General features: G+C 37.6%; 2 protein-coding genes across 2 annotated transcripts; one reads left to right on the forward strand and one right to left on the reverse strand.

Moving 5' to 3' along the window:
- Window positions 1-635: 635 nt before the first annotated feature.
- Window positions 636-11,204, forward strand: LOC127417587 (RE1-silencing transcription factor-like). Its single transcript, XM_051657611.1, has 4 exons — window positions 636-2,450; window positions 5,315-6,264; window positions 6,453-6,536; window positions 7,693-11,204. Exons 2-4 carry the CDS (start codon window positions 5,325-5,327, stop codon window positions 9,720-9,722), a joined length of 3,054 nt encoding a protein of 1,017 aa, XP_051513571.1. The 5' UTR covers window positions 636-2,450; window positions 5,315-5,324; the 3' UTR covers window positions 9,723-11,204.
- Window positions 11,205-11,592: 388 nt separating this feature from the next.
- LOC127417599 (nitric oxide-associated protein 1-like) lies at window positions 11,593-19,704 on the reverse strand. Its single transcript, XM_051657636.1, has 7 exons — window positions 18,348-19,704; window positions 16,881-17,045; window positions 15,652-15,863; window positions 15,405-15,536; window positions 15,202-15,318; window positions 14,311-14,428; window positions 11,593-13,140 (listed from the first exon to the last, which is right to left on the reverse strand). The coding sequence occupies exons 1-7, from the start codon at window positions 19,597-19,599 to the stop codon at window positions 12,908-12,910; spliced, it is 2,229 nt and encodes a 742-aa protein (XP_051513596.1). The 5' UTR covers window positions 19,600-19,704; the 3' UTR covers window positions 11,593-12,907.
- Window positions 19,705-21,015: the final 1,311 nt, after the last annotated feature.

The following is a 21,015-nucleotide window of genomic DNA, read 5'->3' on the forward strand; positions in this document are numbered from 1 at the left end:
AAGAATTGGTTTGAGACGGAAAAACAATTTATTTTTAATTTCACCAGTAGCATGTATGTTGTTATACATAATAATTACATGTAGTTCCCTAACAAAACCCTAAGGGTTCACATATTCAAGTTTAAGAAAACTAAATGGTTCACAACCAACATGCATGCATTCAGAAACTCAGAGAGCCCCTGTGTTCAAACAGACACAGATTAATCTGTAATGGGTGACTGACATCAAGGTCTAGCTCTACCTACCCTGGCCTTGGTTGACCTCTGTTTGATAGTTGTTAAGCACTTTCCACCTCTGTTTAAAGAGAATGTAAATGAGACATTAAATGCAAATCTTTTTTCTAGCAATCTGGTTTTAATCTGGTGAATAAAACTAAACCTTGTTGCCTTCTCTTCTAACAGACCCCTTTGATGCACTCTTTATTTAGAATGATGTAAACTCCACATTAAAGAACAGTGTCCTTTTTGAATAAATGACAGCCAATGCTGTGCATGTTTAGCATGCTAGGCCACAACTCAAGTCACAACTTGAGCTTAGCACAAGCACGATTTCAATAAAAAGCATTGTCAAATATTTTCACGCAGACACATATTTTAGGCTATATTTTAATTTCGATAGATCATAATAGATCACATCTTTAAGAGACAAATATGTTACATATCTAAATGAATTAAGTTACAGAGGTCTTAGTGTATCCAAGAAATTAATTAATAACTCAACAAAAAAAAAAAAAAAAAACATTTAACAATTGGGAAAACGTAAGCAGACCATTGAATGACATCATTAAACAGAAACCTGCCCATTTTTCACAGTTGTTTTTTTTTTTTAAGTACTATACATGTTATTTCTTAACTCTTGTGTTTTGTTAAATGGACAAGACCCTTTTAATTGCTCAAAAAAACATCCTCAACAAAAGTATCAGGGTGATCCTTCTTGACTTTTCCAAATCTTATGAAAACTAACAGGAAGAGTTTATGCAAAAATGAAAATTCTCTCATTATTTACTCAACCTCATGCCATCCCAGATGTATAAATTTACTAGATTTTTAGAGGAAACTTTCAGCTCTGTAGGTCCCGACAAATCAATGGTGACTAAAACTTTGAAGCTCCAAAAAGAACATAAATGCAGCATAAAAGTAAGCCATATGACTCCAGTGGTTTAAACAATGTCCTCAGAAGTGATCCAATCGGTTTTGGGTTAGAACAAACTTTTTGCTGAACATGTTGCCATTGCACAATCAAGCTCGATTCCACTTCCTAGTGTTTGACATGCACAGAGCACTAGATGGCACTGTAGGAAGTGTAATCGAGCTTGAAATCATGATCGCGAAGGAGACTGCTGATGACAAGATTTATACATGAAAAAGGAAATATATTTTGGTCAGTTCTCACCCAAAACTGACTGGATTGCTTCAGAAGACATTGATTAAACCACTGGAGTCATATGGATTACTTTTATGCTGACTTTGTGCTTTTTAAAGTTTTGGCCACCATTCACTTGCATTGTATGGGCCTACAGAGCATAGATATTCTTCTAAAAATCTTTGTGTTCAGCTGAAGAAAGAAAGTTGTACACATCTGGGATGACATGAGTGTGAGTAAATCATGAGAGAATTTTCATTTTTGGGTGAACTATTCCTTTAATATAAATAAACTTCCAACTTGATAACATGCTTGTCTGTCAGAATAAAACATAAGTAAATGCAATTAATTCACTCCTGCCGCTTGTTTATCTAAATTTGTTTTATTGTTTTTTTTTTCTGAAATGTGGTTTAGCTGAAACACAGGCAATGTTACTCTGTTGGATCACATTTCTGAAAGGTGTGATACTTTGTGATTCAACAAAAGGTTAAAATGTGTATCTTAATAAAACTCAAAAAACTTGTGCCTACTGGGGTTTGAGATGATCAGAGGAACATGTTCAAAACAACTGAAGAGGTTCATTTCTAAATTACAATTATTATCTGTTTTTTCCATCACTGAGGTAAAAACAAAGACAGTAAACTCAATCTCAGAACACTAGGGCTGATAACAGCTTAACATGGTTGTTTCCAGTTTCCACGTGTGATTAAAACGACCAAATCGTCCACAATGCTGGCCTACACTATTGTTTGAGAACAAACAATTCCTCATTCAGCCACATTCATAATGTCGTCGCGATTTGAGTTGGTTGATGCTGTTGTTGTTTTTTATATATTCTGCACAAGTGCGTCATTCTAAAAACAAAGCATTTGGTCGCTCGACGTAAACGCACAATATAAACATTGAGCGCGAGAAGAAGAGCGAGCCCTGTGTGCGCTGACGTCACAACCCCCCCGCCCGCGCGCGAGCGAGATGTGTTGGAATGCTTGAGTCTCCGCACTTCCTTGACCGACTTAAGAGTTTGGAAACAACTCCGCCAGAAGCTTGTTTCTACACCAGCATCGCCAAACAGCGAGTGAACACTGTCGGTGAGTACGTGAGCTCGAGTCCCAGTAGTTTCGGGGTGGCCAGGATGTGGTTTTGTGTTGTTTTTGTGGCGCGTGAGCCGAACTAAGTTCGAGTAAGTGGAGTGAAAATGGAGGGTTGCGTTGAAAGGGAGAGGCGCTGTCCAGGGCTGATCTCAACTTGTGCATTTCAGCACGGAGAGAAATCAGATCAGGACCACGGCTAACACACACACACACACACACTCGCCGGGGGGAAAGTGCACGAAAGAAATAAAAATTAAACAATAAAAAGTTTAAAAACCACCAAGATCTTCGATCGATCCATGCTGCTTTAAACAGTGTAACTTTGTTGAGTGTGGCGTGTTGGTTGCATGCAGTTTCCGGAAAGTAATTTGTTTTTATTTATGTTTTTAGCTTTGAGAACCTTTCTAACTTTTTGGAGACGAAGCTTGACGAGGAATGAGTTTGTTATGTGTGCATTCAAGCTGGACTACGGCATTTCCTTCCCTTTAAACGTAAAGTATTTACTTTTTGGGCGTTTTATGAGCTTTTTCTTGATCGCAAATAACCCACGCCTTCTTGTGATTTGAATAATGTGAAACTCGATGTAGTTAATTCTTTAGATGGACTCATATGTCTTTAAAAATCAGTAATAAATGCAGCGCGTGCTTCGTCTGGTTGAGATTGCTCGTGTTTGGAGCTGTCCAACAAGGTCAAAGTTTTTCACTCCTTATTTGGACAACTGTGAGTTAAGGCAGTCACTATACCTTTTCACACAAAGTTTGTTTGCGCCTTTAAGCACATGTTTAGTTATTTGTGGCTGAAATGACTTCATATCAACGAGCTTTAATGTAAAATAACTTTCTGAGTTCTCCACTCGTCTGGTTTGTTATTTTTACTCCTCCGCTGGCAGAAGTTGGTGGTGCTGTTTTAAAATGGCCGAACACATTTCTGAGCATGCAAAACTCGCAGGCCTTTCACTCTCATCACACACATGCATGCTTACACTTTCCCCACATTCATTTAATGTACGTAGAATAAAGTTCAACTTGAATTTTGGTGTTGTTTTGTTTTCTCAATGCATTCAAAATACTGTATTTTTGTATTTTAAAATATGCTGCATTTACTATTTTTAGTACTGTATTTCTAAATATCACATAATTTAGTTTTTATTTTATAGGCTTTCCTTTTGTCTTGTTACCCTATTATAGTAAGTATTCATATATTTGGGGCCGGGTATTAGATTTCCATATTCGATCTGATCCCGATTCACAAACTCTTGATTCGATATAGATTCATATTGGTAGATTTCAGTAAAAATTTCAATTTTGTTTGCATGTCAAAGAAATTCTCTCTCAGCTAATGCTATTAATTATACAGGAGACCTTCTAACTAATTGCATTATGAAAATATTAATTTACAAATAATATTTTTATTTGTTTTTCATCATTTGTCATATTTATAGCTTTTATTTATTTTTTTTCCTTTTTCACCCAATTTGGAATGCCCAATTTAAGTCCTCGTGGTCGCGTAGTGATTCGCCTCAATCCGGGTGGCGGAGGACGAATCCCAGTTGCCTCCGCGTCTGAGACCGCGCATCTTATCACTGGCTTGTTGAGCGCGTTGCCACGAGACATAGCGCGTGGCATCCACGCACAACTCACCATGCGCCCTGCCGAGAACGAACCACATTATAGCGACCACGAGGAGGTTACCCCATGTGACTCTACCCTCCCTAGCAACCGGGCCAATTTGGTTGCTTAGGAGACCTGACTGGAGGCACTCAGCACGCCCTGGGATTCGAGCTAGCGAACTCCAGGGGTGGTAGTCAGCGTCTTTACCACTGAGCTACCCAGGCCCCTACATTATAGCTTTTTAAAAAATTTACAAATCCATGTATTCCATCAGTTGATATGATATTATATTGCATATTTTGTTACACCCTGTCTACACTGGACGTGTCGACACAAACAGGTTACATTACATTACATAAACGGCTATACCCGTTTATTGTTGCCGCAACGGATGCTTCCAGTGTAGACGGTGTAACATGTTTATTGTTTAATGCATTATTTAAACCGTTTTGATCGTTCAAACGAAGATCACGGCGCATTTGAAAAATTTGACCTAGCCCTACATGTAGTAGTGGAGTATAACATTTAAAATTAATATTTAATCCTATTATTCACTATTAAACAGTTTTCATTTAGTTTAGTCAAAAAAGTGATGTTTAATCAGTTCACGTCATACAAGTCATAAAACATTGCAGCGTTTGTATTGTAGCGTAATCAGATGACCCTCTCTGAATGATACCACAGTTCGCAGCAAATCCACTTAAACTTCTACTTTAATTTGATTACTTTCAAATAAAAAACGTTAAAAAATTTTAGTATGAAAATTAGGTTTTACGGTCTACTTAAAGACCCCTTGAAATTGCTTTTCAAGACCAGTTCTCTTTTCTGTTGACATATTAATGAAACTGGAAGTTTGGGCAGGACATGTTTTACACTTATGATGTGCAGTTTGCCAGTCAGAGACAGTTTGTATATAGAGGGAGGGGCTTTCTCATTCTAGAGAGAATTTGATATACGCCCCTGAGTGCAAGATGAGTCATCAACATTTTTGGTCCATTTTTCCAGAAGAAAAAGACTGTATATTTTAAATGCACATATCGAATCATTTGCTTTTGTCAACTTTTAGGAGTGCACTAGCATTTAAAAGGCCTCAACGCTAATAAACATGGACTAAATACCTCAAATATTTGATTTAATTTAATGGATTTAATTTAAAAAAATGTCTAAATAAAGGCCTTAATTTTTATTGAGGTTGAAATAATAAAAGTTAAATTGCACTTCACTAAAATCAATGTTTTGTTTGAATTTCAGCTGGTTGAGCATGTCTGCTCAGACAGTGTATCCAGCAACAGCTGGTATCTTCATGCCTTCTGTAGGAATCCCACTGCCAGAGGAGGGCCATGACCTCCCCGAGATGTCTCGAAATGACGTGGCCGCCCCTCAGCTAGTGATGCTGGCTAACGTGGTGGTAGCATCAGAGACGTCTCCCTCTGAATGTTATGCAGAGGATATACAAATGGTTGAACTCACGACTGTTGGATGCAACAGCTACTCTGACAGCGAGGAAGAGGGTATTATCAGATACAGCTTTGACAACTCAGAGATGACTGAAGATACATACGCAGAACAGGCCACTTGGGTAGAGCCAGAGGTGACGGAAAGAGTGCTGGAGCAGAGTGCCACAAGAGTGGAGCGAGCAGAAAACAGCACAAAACCTTCTGAAAAATCCCCATCTGAATCCTCAGCTGCAGAGAAACGTAAGTGTGACCCAGTCTGCATCTTTGAATGCAACAAAAAGAAGAAGACGAAGCCCTTATTCTGTAAACCTTGCATGTACCGGGCCGATTGCGAGGAGGACTTCATTCACCATCTTGGAGCTCACAGCTCCAAGAAAATGAGTGAGAAGAATGGCACGGCAGACTCCAACGACGATCAGGCTTGTGAGTCAGGCCAGTCGCCGACAGAAAGCCAAGAGAACAGTGAAAGTTTGATGAACTACAAAGGTGTGATCAGCTGTGATCGCTGTGGATACAACACCAACCGTTACGACCACTATGTAGCCCACCTTAAGCATCACACTAAGGAAGGTGAAGATCAGAGAGTTTTCAAGTGCACCATTTGCACTTATACAACCATCAGTCAGTACCACTGGAAAAAACACTTGAGGAATCACTTTCCAAGCAAGCTTTTCACCTGCAACCAGTGCTCATATTTTTCTGATCGCAAAAATAACTACATACAGCACATCCGAACCCACACTGGTATGTACAAAATGAAAGTCTCAATGCAGTCACTGTTCAATTAAAATTCACATTGGTTTGTTTTTAGTTGTCAGTGTGCTGTTATAAATAATCAGAAATACATACAAAAAATCAAAATACATGATTTTAAACAGTTTTAATGAATCAGTGTAATATCAATTTTGAAATAGTTCTTATTGTTTCCTAAGGTGAGCGTCCATTCAAGTGCATATACTGTGAATATTCCAGTTCACAAAAAACGCACCTTACCAGACACATGAGAACCCATTCAGGTGAGTCTCTTGTCTATTGGAAAAATTGTAGCACTGAAAGTGATCTAGAGTATATATATTTAGTTACAGGGTTCCCATCCCTTTTGGCCAAAGAATTTTCATGATTTTTCAAGTCGTTCATGAATACCGGAAATGGAATCATTAAAATATTTTATAGAGGTTGCACTTACAAAGAGTAATTTCTAATCAATTAAATATTTTGGAGCTGAGCATCGCTAGAAAAATGCATGTTCACTATAGAAACATTCATGACTTTAAGATTTTATTAATTTCTCATGAACATTTGTCAGAATCAGAGTTTTTATTAAAAATTAATCTCACACATCTTGTATATATTTTTTGTTGTTTTACCTATTATATTTTAACCTGGATTTCACCATGAAAATAGTTATAGAAGCTGTCATGGTGTTAAAAAACAGGAGCATTGGAAATCAGAATTTGAAAATTCCCTGATATTTACAGGTTTTCCATAATTCTGGGTACCCTGGATTTAGTATTTAGAATTAGTGGTGGACTCGTATGGGTTTTTCAATGGCCGATGGCTGATATAAATGCTGATATTATACAATATAACAACATCAAATCAGATGTACACAAAATTTCTAAAGTGAAACAAATACTTATTTTAAGCAGTAGTTACTCAGTGAATTTGTATAAACTTGAAAAGAATAAACCTTAAACAGAAAGTGAAAGACTGTCCATTAACATGTCTATTGGTACTGTAGAATTTGGAACTGACACAAAATAAAGTTTATACTTCTGTTAATCGGCCAAGGGAATCTGTCTGCAGAAGCCTGTAATCGCAAAATGGCCAAATATCATTCTATCATTATTTAAGATATAGTTAAAGTTAAATTGTACTGCAGGGTTTGATTTAATGTGTTGATCATAAGCTGCAACTCAAAGCCTTTGTATTCATGTTGTCAATGCTGTTTCTCTCTTTTGTTGCACTCCCTGGAGCCAGATGGCTTTGGATAAAATGGCACATGGTTTGTGGTATACAGAGTGAATAAGAATGTGATTCTTTATTGTGATGTGTTTGCTCGTCTTTTATCTGTATCCCCTCGCATGAGATTTGCATCTGTGTTTCCCTCAAAATGTTGAAATAAAAGATTAATTGTTCAGTTTTGACCTTCTTCTGGTCTCTTTGCAATAGGTGAGAGGCCTTTCAAATGTGACAATTGCAGCTACCTGGCAGCCAACCAGCACGAGGTTACCCGCCATGCCAGACAGGTCCACAATGGGCCCAAGCCCCTAAGCTGTCCTTACTGCCAGTATAAGACAGCCGACCGCAGCAACTTTAAAAAGCACGTTGAGCTCCATGTTAACCCTCGCCAGTTTCTTTGCCCGGTCTGCAAGTATGCTGCATCTAAGAAGTGCAACTTGCAGTACCACATCAAGTCCAGACACCCAGGATACTCTGATGTGGACGTGTCTAAAGTCAAGCTGCGTGTGAAGAAGCCTGATGCTGATGACCTCCCGGCAAATAAGAATAATAAGCTTGTGATGAATCAGGTTGGAGGGAGACGAAGTGAGGAAGAACAATCAGATGAATTGGATGAAACTGAATCAGGTCCCATCAACCTCTCTAAGACACCCAGTAAACCCACCCCTGCTCTGGAGACAGAACTGACTGACAAGACTTCAAAGAAATCTGCAGACGTCATTGAAAAGCCAATCCAACAACCCAAAGAGAAAACCGCAGAGAAAAAGTCCATTTTGAAAAATGAGGGGAAAGATAAAAACAGCAAGAAGGTTAAAGCAAAAACTTTGGAGAAAGTTGCAGACATCACCGTGACCCAAACCGAGGGTTGCACTGACAAAAAAGACAATAAAAAGGAGAAAGAGATGAAAAAGACTGAGAAATCCCCCAAATCTATGGAGAAAGTTTCAAAGGGCCGTTCAAAGAAAGAGAAGCCATTGAAGGAGTCCGCAAATGAAATAACTGCTCATCATTACCTTGTTGCAAAGGAGCAAAAGTTGGAATTGGTTAGACAGGTGAACGAAAGAGTGGAGAAGGACCTTCTAGATAATAAACAGCAGCAAAAACAGGATGAGGAGGAGGAAAGACAAAGGGTAGAAAAGGAAAACCAACTGCAGAATGAGAAAGTGAAGGAGACTGAAGAAAGCACAAAGGACTGCAAGAAATATTCAACGAAGAAACCCTACAAGAGGCAGACAAAATCAACAAAGATCAAAAGTGGAAAAGATACTCTGAGTACAGAGAAATTCCAAGAGGTCAAGACTAACCCAGTCAAAAGAAAAGCAGTGGCTATGAATGTACCAGGGGCTGAAACCTCAGAACAGAACTGTCCCTCCAAGCGGATCAAGAGCAAGCGAAAAGACAAAACCAAGCCATCGCCTGGTTCAACGGGTTCTCCACAGAGCAATCGCACCATACCTGAGGTTCTAAAGGCCATGAAGAGCAAAAGCAAGAACTTGGGAATGAGTGCAAACAAACCTAAGAGTTGCGTCAATGAACCTGAGAAGACCAGTGCAAATGTTGATGGCAATGCAGGCCCAGAGAATGCAAGCACCCCACAGATTGAAGAACTGCCCACCTCAGAACCAGTGAAGGTACCTGAACAACCAGACCAGCAGATTCCGACCGTGGTGACCTGCCAAGATGAGGGAGTTCGCAAAGAGACCAGCACTGTTGAGGAGGAACCCACAGTTGGAGTAACACCTCTGAACCAACACCAGGATCCAGAGCCAGAATTGCAGAATGAAATGGAAGGAAAGACCTCAGCTGAACCAAAGGAAGTTTTAGAGGTGGACAGCGGAAGTGAGATGCCGTCACCTACTGACAGTGAGACCTCTCCAGGATTTAGCCAACAGCAGCCCATTTTAAGCCCAACTCTAGAACTTCCTGGTCCACCTCGTCTCAAATCCACCGACGCAGAAGATGACGAGGGTATCCATAGTAATGATGGGGGAAGTGAGATCAGTGATAGCGCATCTGAAGGAAGCTATGACTCTGGTCTCAACGGCCTGGCTGCTGCCACAAATGGAGAGAAACTTCCTGAAACTCCTTCAGAGGAGCTTCCATCTCCAACCAAACTGCTCAGTCACACGTGCATCTTCTGTGACCGTACATTCTCTTTGGAGATGGACTACCGTCGTCACCTGAATCGCCATCTTGTAAATGTGTATTACTTGGAGGGTGCAACTCAGGGTAAAAAGTGAGGGGGAACTTATTGGACAATGCCAACAATTTGACTCTTTTGTATCAAAGACAATTTATGAGCAAGTTTTTCTAAGCCTTTTCACTTCTGGAGTGAACAAAGTTGTGTAAGTTGTAAAAATGTGAGGTGGGCTTGGTGGAAATTCTTATTGTTGGCTTTGCAATGCACAGCTACTCCAGATGCTAACTCTCTATGATTTCCAGTGTTTAGCTTAAAGAAATGTACTGGGTTCAATAAAGTTAAGCTCAATCGACTGGATCTGTGGCATAATGTTGATTAGCACAGAAAATTATTTCAACTGGTCCCTCGTTTATGTAAACGAAAAGTAAAAATCTGGGTTACCGCGTGGCACTTACAGTGGAATCCGTAAATGTTAAAATACTTGCCGTTTCAAAAGTATAGCCACAAGATGTAAACGTTACATGAATTTACCAGCATGACTGCAGTTACTAGATTATAAGGTTTACCAGTGTTATGTTTTTATCACATTAAAATCACGTTAGCACATATAATGTTTACATCTTGTGGCTTTACTTTTGAAACTGTGTATTTAAATGTTTATAGTCAGGCCCCATTTGCTTCCATTGAAGTGCCTTACTGTAACAACCGCAATTTCTTTTCTTTTTTTTTTTTTAAAATAAACTAGGGACAAGTTGAAAATATTTTCTGTGGTAAAACATCATGCCGCTAATGCTGTTGATTGAGCTTTACTTGTATTGAAACGCTCCTTTAATGACATTATATATTGATTCATATCACAGTATTCCTTCAGTTAGCATATGGCTACCGTAATTCCTGAATATTTTTTTTTTAAGATAGTGGCAGAGTTATACTCTGTTTATGTACTTATAACAAGACTTATGAATTGTCCATTTGATCACAAACTAACTGAATCTTCGCTTAGTGTTGGTATCTTTGACAAAATGATCATCAACAGATTGTTCCTGCGTTTATCGTCACACTACTCGGAAGCAACAAAAGGAGGGCCACTCTGAAAGGAAGTACACTTTCTCCCTCCATCCCTGCAGAGAACCGAGATTAGTCAGACCCAGACCCAACAGTACAGATGATAATGGGCCTTTCAGTGTCTTTGTGCCGTTCCACTCCACTGAAGCGCCTCCATCTCTGGTCAGCAAGAGCTGAAGTGTGTCTAAAGCTAGCTAATGTCATCGTATTCTTTGTAGCCTTTTACAGTTTAGAGTGCACTTGACAACTAACCATAAACTTACATTTGAAGTTCTGTTTCACATAAGCTAAACATTTCATTTTAACAGTACAATTTTCACACTTTGATTAAACTCTTCTGCCTTTCAAGGAGAGTAACAAATAGGATTGTACAGTTTAAGAGAGTAGAAGGGAAAAGTCATTGTACATTTCCTTTCAGGGTTTATATACATTTATAATTTGTCTTTAACACTGAGAATCTCACCTCTCGTAGATTATTCTTTCTCTGTACAGCTTCTGATAAGATTTCAATTTCAAGTCCAAAGATTTTGTTGCTTTTATCTGTTGATAAACTGTACATATTGATTTCTTTTTCTTTTTTGCTCTTTGGTGCCTCGGACAATCAATTTGAGCATTTTTGAAATATCATTATCCATATTCTGAATGAAAGAATGACTAGACTGGCTTTTCTCGCCCTTTTAACCATACAGTATTCCCTTCCACGTATCGAATGGATTATCTGCATCGGAAAGTTATTTATCCAAAGTTTATCTAAACATATCTGACTTTGTTTATTGTGTAAGAATGTGCTGTTGCCACAACCTTTATGTCATCCAATATCTGTCATGTTATTATCTCTTAAAAGAAATACTGTAAGAAAAAATTTAAGAAATAAATTGCCTTTAGTGCATTCAGTGCAATATTGAATTTTGGATGTTACCAAAGCAAAATGTAATTGGCTTCAGACTGAGATGTGGTGCTCCTAGAAAACCAACTATCCACAGGTACTCCAGTGCCCCTGTAAAACTGCACTCTTGGACGGTTGAATATTTTGTCACTGTAAATTTGTCATCACTTTTTTGTCAAGCACACTTTTTTTGTGATTTTCTTTAGAGTAGCTCGATTTCAATGCACAGCTCAAATCTTCTGAGTCATTTACATGGTAATCAAGTGCGTGTCATTTTAATTTCTTTGTAAAAGTTGTCAAATTATATAATTTGAAATATAATGCTCCCATGAATCAAGTTGGTAATGATGATTATTTGGATTTTTAGACGAATGATTTGAAAGACAGTTTAATATGTGACCTGTGATGTGTTTAGCTTAAGACTTTTCAATTAAAACAAAATCACCATTTTTTTTTTCAGTTTTTTTTTTTGGAGGGTGGGAAAAACTTTGAAAATAATACACTGATCAGCCACAACATTAATAAATATTGACCTACACAATATAAGGCAGATGGTTTTAATGTGGCTGATCAGTGTATATAAAATGAACATATTTTTGTTATCTGGTAAATATATAAAATACATAAACAATAAGCACATTTTAATAAGTATATTAGTATAAAAATATATTTACAGAAAATGTACCATCCAAACAGCAGTACATTGTTTACTCATTCACATATGAAATATTTGGATGTGTCAGAGAAAGTGTGCCTGCATGCAACAGTACATTAAGGGAATGTTCCGGGTTCAAAACAAGTTACGCTCAATCAACAGTATTCACAGCACAAAGCTGATTACTACAGAAAATTGACTGATCTGGTTTATAAAAAAACAAAAAACAATGAGGCATTTACAATGGAAGTAAATGAGGCCAGTCCATACACATTAAAATACAGTTTCAAAGGTATAGCCACAAGATGTACAGATGAACATTATACTTGTTGACATGATTTTAGAGTGATAAAATGCTTACAGGCATTTATCAGCATTGTAGTCACAGCAATTAAGTTGTAATACTGGATATAACTTTACACTGATAATGTTAGTATGTGATTTGATAACACTAAATTCATATTAACACAATGTCTACATCTTCTGGCTGTACTTTTGAAATGGTATTTTAAGGTTAATGGACTGGCCCCATTCACTTTCATTGTAAGTGTGATTTTAGTTTTTTTTTTTTTATAATAAATGAGGGGCAAGTCAAACATATTTTTATGGTAATCAACATTATGCTGTCAATTTAGCTTAACTCATATTGAACCCAGAATATTTCTTTAATATTTTGATCTCACTTTTTCTTTCTCACTTTGAGCCTCTCAGCTGCTTTTGCTGACAGACCAGTGTCCACCAGAGCCTGTGGCTTTTTGGTCTTGTAGGCGGAAGTCTTGTTGATTCGTTCTCCTTTCAGATTCACAATGTGGGGCAATAAAGGCGGGGTGCGTAAACACAGTCCTGCTGCCTCAGGGGCGTGAGCTCTTAGCAACAGCTGATCTCCTTCAGCTGCTGTCACGGCAACCCAGCCTAACAGACATGACAAAATCCAAGTTATAAATCAAGGCTTGCACTTTCAAATCTCAATTAAATTTGAAATGTAAAAATGTATTAATATAACTTTATTTTATATTAATATTCCTTGCTTCCATGGAATACATAAGGAGAAGTCTTAAAGGGGCCATCTTTTTTTTTATTATTTTAATATTCTCCGTGAGGTTCACTTATAATATTAGTAATGTTTTTTGCACAAAAAAAATTAAATAAATAAATAGTCATGTATTTGTAAAACATGATCATTTTCCACCCTCATTCTGATCCTCTGTCACAAATGCTCAGTTTTGATGCTGCTTCTCCTTTAAGACTTGACAGTAAACGCCCACTGTTGTTATTGGTCTCTGCTCTTGACTGACCTGCTCTCTTTTTGCCATCTTATTGCTCACCGCTACTGGGCGGGGCTACAGAAGTGATAAGGTAAAGTAGGTGTTGATGTGTTGTTGTGGAGGTGGTCAGATGCAAATATCTACCACAGTGTGACATCACAATGTGTTGTTTTGGCATCTTGGTTTCAACAAATACTCCTTTTGCAGTGAGGAGGAAGTTTTGAGTTCTGAAACTGACAGTGTGTTTTTATAGTACAATGATCTCTTATACGTTTAAAGTGTCATGATTTACTGTATTTGTCATGTCATGACCCCTTTAAGAGGTGTACACACCAAAAAGTGTTTTTGTTTCCATCTCCACTCTTTTTCCTTTGCTTTTCTATGTAAAAATGTGCTAGAGTCTTGGCATGTAGCAGCTAGACAGACTCGTAGACAATTACGCCATGTCCAACTGTTTTTTCAGTGTATTGCGCAGGAGCACCGTGCCATTTTAGATAACGTGTCAAGCACATAAGGACATACATTTTTAATTACCAGGTATGACCAGGTCCAAATAAACATATTACCATGATAACATGTCCAAAAACATTGAAATACCATGACCCTTTTTGGTACTTTTTGTTAGTGAAAAATAAATGCAAAATATGTGCCTTGTGTAGAGTCTGTTATTCAAACACCAGTTCATTATAAAGTACTTGCAACTGTACCAACCTGGAAAGGTAGCAGCAAAGGTTTTTTGCCAAAAAGGATTTGTAAGAATTTTTGAGTTGATTAAAAACAAAGTGAGTTCTGCTTTAGAAACACTCCAGCAAATTACCTGCTGATGAAATTTTTATGTCAGTAATTGCTGTGTTGCAGCTCTGCCCCTGGAGTTTAAAGTCTTGCGAAACAAGTGGTGGGAAATTTATCATGCGCTCCTCACCACCTGATGGGACCTTGTTGGGGACAAAACATCAATTATAACAGTAAAAATATTCATTAAAAGTATCATTAAACAACATATGCCTCTAAAAAGCTTTTAACAGTGTTAAAATGAAAAATTCTCTCATTTACTCACACTCATGCCATAGAACAATATCTCAGCTCTGTAGGTCCATATAATGCAAGTGAATGGTGACCAAAACTTTGAAGCTCCAAAAAGCACATAAAGGCAGCATAAAAGTAATCTATAAGACTGGGTGAGAACAGACCAAAATATAATGTATAAAATTTCCACTATAAATCTCGACATCAGCAGTCTTCTTGGCGATCATGATTTCAAGCTCGATTACACTTCCTATCGCCATCTAGCTGTCTGCACATGTGTCAAGCACTAGGAAGTGTAATCAAGCTTGAAATCATGATCGTGCCTAGAGACTGCAATGGCAACATGTACAGTGGAGAAAAAAATAAATAATAATAATATATATATATATTGTTCTCTTCACACCCAAAACAGAAGACATTGATAAAATCACTGGAGTCTAATATTTTGTGTGCTTTTTGGAGCTTCAATATTTTGATCACCATTCGCTTGCATTGTGAGGACCAACAGACCTGAGATATTCCTCTCAAAATCTTCATTTGTGTTCTTCTGAAGAACTAAAGTCATACACATCTGTGATGGCATGAGGGTGAGTAAATGATGAGAGAATTTTCATTTTTGGGTGAGCTGTCCCTTTAAGATTTCACAGCTTTGCGTGTGTGTCTGTGATATGTTCAAACGTACTGCAAGAAGAATTTTCCCAGCATGCTTCTGGTAGATCGCGTCAGCCTTATCCAAATTGGTGATGTGAACCGGGACTCGAGATGAGGCAACAACTGTCAACCAACATGAGCTTTCCCCCTTATGAAAATAAAAAACATTGAAAGCCATCTTGGTCCGATACAGAAACAGCAAAAAGCCTAAATGCAAGTCAAATAGACACTTACCTCCAAATAATCAATGCGTGCCAAAGCTCCTAAAAATAAAACCATACCAGGCTTCATTACAAATGTTCTCGGTGTAATGGCCTGCGTAGGAACCACCAGCTTCACTTCCTGTTCACTCAGCAGGCTGAGAACCTGGCCGTAAAGTGACATTTCGATCAGAACCCTCTGTGGCACAGTCCACAATTATCCACTTTATTTGGTAATTATACACAATATCAAAGAGTACAGTTTGAATATGAAGACTCACGTCACATTCTTTCATGATGCCCGGGGTGTCATAGAACCAGCGTGCATCTTTGATTTCATTGTAGCTGAGCTCTGAGTCTGTGGTGGATTCTGCGGACAGATTCTGTTTGTCGTCATCCTCCGGGTCTTCTCCAAAGCTCAGACTGTCAGGATCAAACTCTACAAGGTCTTTCTTGTGTGACTGATCTGCTCGGAATGTCCTACCAATGTGACCTAAAATACCAGATTGAAGTAATGAAAGTTGCCTCCATAATACATTTAAAACTTATAATACATATTTATTGACTTGGATACATTATGTCCCTGAAACATTTGTGTTATTTTAAAAGTATGTGACATACTGTCATTTATCAGAAAATAGTTTGTGTTTACAGCAATGCACATACAATAGAATGCTCTGTAGGTCCATACAATGCAAGTGAATGGTGACCAGAACCCAGAAGGTCCAAAAATCACATAAAGGCGGCATAAAAGTAATCCATATGACTCCAGTGGTTAAATCCATGTCTTCAGAAGTGATATGATAGGTGTGGGTTAGAAACAGATCAATATTTAAGTCCTTTTTTACTCTCAAGTCTCCACAATTGACTTTCAGATGTGAAAGTGGGGATTTAGAGTAAAAAAAAAAAAAGACTTACATTTTGATCTGATTCTAACCCACACCTATCATATCACTTCTGAAGACATGGATTTAACCACTGGAGTCATATGGATTATGGACAGAGCTGAAATATTCTTCTAAAAATGTGTTCTGCTGAAGAAAGAATGTCATACACATCTGGGATGACATGAGGGTGAGTAAATGATGAGAGAATTTTCATTTTTGGGTGAACTATCACTTTAACAAAAAGACAAGCTTCACAATCCTGCGTAATTACTCTGGAATGCCTGGCCTCATAGACTACTTTTGTAAGAGCATTACTGTAAAAGGTGAATTTTGTTTGTTTTTACAAATTGATAGCTGAATTAGAATTATTCTCTGTAGTAATCGGAAGCATGCCACCTAGCTTAACTAAATGTGGAACATTCCTTTAACAATAGAAATGAAAGGTATGAACCTTGTTAGAGCCATGGTCTACTCCAGTGGTTAAAGCAGATAATCTGACATGTTGAGATGTAGAGCTCATGCAAGTGTTGCTAGTTCGAATCTGGCCATTCCACCTCTCTCTCCCATTCTTCGTGTCTTCTCTATAATCCTCTCAGTAAAAAAAGAAAATAAAAAAAACTCACCAACCAAGTATCCCTGCTTGCTGAACTGTTTGATCCTCTTCATCTCCTGAGGACTCATGTCTTCCTCAGTCAGAAGAGACGCCTGTTTCAGTCTCTCCGCCCTCCTGAGCATACGGTAGGGGGTTGGGTTTATGATGGGAAACTTCAGAAGGTTTAATGTCGTTCCTAGATTTACAAAGGAAGGAGGAGTGTTTTTTAAAAAAGGAGGAGTGTCTGTGTCAGCAATACTGTAGCTGTGATGGACTTCGTCATTCAGGAATGCACAATACAGTTTTCAATGACTAAAAAAAAGAGTCAGTCACAGTAGATAAAGAGCTCATTGTTTCTTGTTTTAGTGGCTTCTGTAATAGGCTACCAGACAAACGTTTGAACACCCAAACTCAGTCTTTATTATCACTATTTTGCACATTTTAGAATAATAACAATAGTTATTAAAACTGTGAAATAACACAAATGGAAGTATGGGAGCTATGCAGTTACCAAAAAAGTAAACAAATCAAAACTTTCAGATTTTAGCTTGTTCAAAATAGCCACTCTTCATCTAGAAGATTACAGTTCTGCCAAGTCTTATTCTCTCAACCAACATTATGAGGTGCATCCTGAGATACTTTTTAAACCGTATTGAAAGAGTTCCATGTATGCTGGACACTTTTCCTTCAATGTCTGGTCTTTTATCCATTAAAAAATGTAGGGATGCATCGATATGGAATTTCTGGGCTGATAACCAATAATTCACATGTCCTTGTGGCCAATATCGATGATTGATAAGTTTACTTTTTACATTTTAGCCTTTAAAACTGTGGCTGCTAGCTAATTAATTATATTTATTATTATATTATTTATATAAATATTGGCCTGATAAAAATATTTAGATATTTTGTACCACTTTTAAAAAAGTTTCGATAATTTTCACTGTGGCAGATACCAACAACCAAAATGTTTACTTTTCATGTTTAAACTGCTAAATAATTCATTCAAAACGATATTATCGGCAGAAATATCTGCAGTAATTCCACTATTGGTGTGATAATAATATTTAGATTTTTCTACATATATTATATCAGCTAATATATATATATATATATATATATATATATATACACACTGTGCACCCTTAAAAATGCTGGGTTTTTTATTATTATTAAAAATTCAGTTTCAGGCACATTTTTTTAGTCTGCAAAAATACTTTCAAGCATTTAAGCATAAGCTATAATATCAAAAGTTCTTTAAGATCATGAGAATCAAATGAAGCGTCCAAACTTTGTGTATTGTTGTAATGTGAAACAGGATACCCGCCAGGTACTACGGTATATGTCACTAATGTGCTAGGACAGGAGGACTCTTGGCTAAGCTAAGGTTGCTTTTGTCCATTAGACTACATATTTATCAATTAAACAAGATGTCTGTTGTTTTAAGGCCAACATTTAGTATCATTTCTGCCCAATTCATTTCAATACAAGGTCTCACCAGGCCATGGAGATATAGTAGCTTTGTGGATCACATCTGAAGCTCTGGATTTGCAATAATCAGACTCTAGCAGCGTATTGAACAGTGTGGATTTCCCAGCATTGGCAGTCCCAACCAAATACACATCTCCCTTGTACTTCCAGGTTGACTGTAGTCTTGATATCAGGTTTTCTATACCATATCCTGTTTTGGCACTGATAAGGTGGATGTCTTTAGAATCACTGGTAGAAATGCCCATCCCGGCACAGTATGCCGCCAGCTGACGCCTGATACGTTGCAGGTAATTCTGTGCATCTCCAGGCAGCAAGTCTATTTTATTCCCTAAAATCACAATGTGCTTATTCTTCCCCACAAGCTCTGGAAGCTCTGGAATGATGGAGTCTGGAATATCAAGAAGATCAACAATCAACAGCACCAAAGCCTTCTCCGTTTGAATTCTTCTGACAATCGCTCTGTACTCTTCTTTGGACAAAGTGATGTTCAAAGCCTTCTGATGGTGATTAATCAAGAAGCATCTCTGGCATATTGCCCTTTTCAGTTTATCCTCCTCAACCAACGCTTTATATTTCTCGCTCGGCAGGTAACCTGGGATTTCAGGGTCAGTGCAATGCATTAGGGCACCACAACCAGAACAACAGCTATCACTGACTGGCATCTCCACATCAGGAGTACCATAAATCTTTTGTTGCTTTCTAACTCTCTTTGATTTGGCTTGCTCCTCCAATGGAAACCCTACATCGTGGAACTCAATCAATGAATCGTCCTCCAATCCAGATTGTGTAGAGACCTTTAAATGCTTCAGTTGCATTTCCAGTCCTCTATGGTGCATGCCAGTGTCAGTCTTGATATGCACTTTTGCCTCTGGAGTACTCCTGGGCTCATATAAGTGAAGATGGTCCGGTAGTTTTTCATCTTCACCGTCCACTGTTTCATCAAAGTCACAGAACACAAATTCCTCTTCTTTCTGTGGCTCCACTAATGTGTACAAATCTGATGGTGACTTATCCAGAAGTTCATTTGATGCTGATTTCTGAGCTCCTTTTTCATTGCTGTAACATCTCAGATTAAACACCCCTCCTCTGGATGACCTGCAGCTCTGTTTGATGCCCAAGTTCTTTGATATCATCATAGAAACAAGTGACCGTGGAAACTCTTGATACCTCCTTGACAGCTGCACTCTCGAAACTAAGACATGTTTTAAGCACTTGCGAGAGTAGAATTGGAATATCGGTGCTCTTAAAAACTTGTACATTGTTATAACAAAGACTAGTTAGTGTCACAACAACAGTTACATCCCTGCAGTTACTACAACCTTGAAAAACATAGGACCCACGTGAGAGAGAAAACAACAGGCAACTCGGCGCACAACAATATGCGTCACCGGATTCTTCTTCTTCTTCTTTGGATTTATTGGCAGTTTGCAGACCAGCTTAGGTGCATTTCCGCCACCTACAGGGATGGAGTGTGAGGCATTGATGAAGAAGGAAATAAAACGAGAGAGAGAGAGAGAGAGAGAGAGAGAGAGAAAACACCTATCTGAAATCTAATTGTTTAATCTGAATATCATATTATTTCCCAAGGACTTGATGTTATATTCTTCTAATCAGATCTATTGTCTTTAGGTAACTAATACAGCCTTAGTCACTTTTGAATTGTTCTTCAATTAGTTCTGTTATGTTAAACTATTTATCCCTTTGGATATGACTTTAAAATCTTCTCTGAGTTGAGATCTTTATTTGTAATAACCTATGCATTCTAATTGAACATGCTCAACAGTTTCCGGTAATCCACAGTTATTGCACAGTCCATTGTTATGCTTCCCTATCTTAAATAGTGACTGGTTCAGTGCATTGTGTCCGATATGGAGTCGTGAAATGACTGTGTCATCCCTTCTTTTGCCACAAACTACTCTCTCATTTCCTACCTCTTTTTTTAATTCCATATAGACAGGGTTAGGAGGGTTACTTTTGAAATGTATTCCACTACAGATTACAGAATACATGCTGTAAAATGTAATTTGTAATGTATTCCATTAGATTACTAAAGGTCAGTAACGTATTCTAAATACTTTGGATTACTTCTTCAGCACTGGTAGATTTTTTCACTTGTTTTGACTATAAAAACTCTGACAGTACAGTAAGACAAAATACACATTAAAAAATACATTCTCTGAGAAACCTAAATATCTTATGCAGTGTCGTTTCTAAAACAAGATAAATCAAACTGATCTTGTTTTAAGGATTTTTAGATATTTTTACAGGAAGACAATACAAAAATTATTATCAAGAATATGATTTTTGCCCTAATATCAAAGATCTTACTAGAAAAATAGAAATGATGATCCAACGTGAATTTTCTTGATAAAAAATATGATCGTGCCTGGTAACGTGCATGTAAAATGGCTAGAAATAGCATTTTAGCTTAGTGTAAAGCTGACAATTTACACAAGGTTTATTTCTATTTCTTGTGCTCCAAACTTACTTCAAACTTACTTCTCTGTCTGCTCGTATGAATGTAACACATCATAAGAAAGTGTTTCACCGCTGTTCAAATGCACTTTGGATCGAATCATTTATATGTATAAATGGACTAAATATTAAATGAAACAAATGACAATAAAATGCAAAGTAATCTCTTCAGTAATCAAAATACTTTTTGAATGTAACTG

Source organism: Myxocyprinus asiaticus, chromosome 27 (genome assembly GCF_019703515.2).
Source record: "Myxocyprinus asiaticus isolate MX2 ecotype Aquarium Trade chromosome 27, UBuf_Myxa_2, whole genome shotgun sequence".
NCBI classification, from domain to species: domain Eukaryota; kingdom Metazoa; phylum Chordata; class Actinopteri; order Cypriniformes; family Catostomidae; genus Myxocyprinus; species Myxocyprinus asiaticus.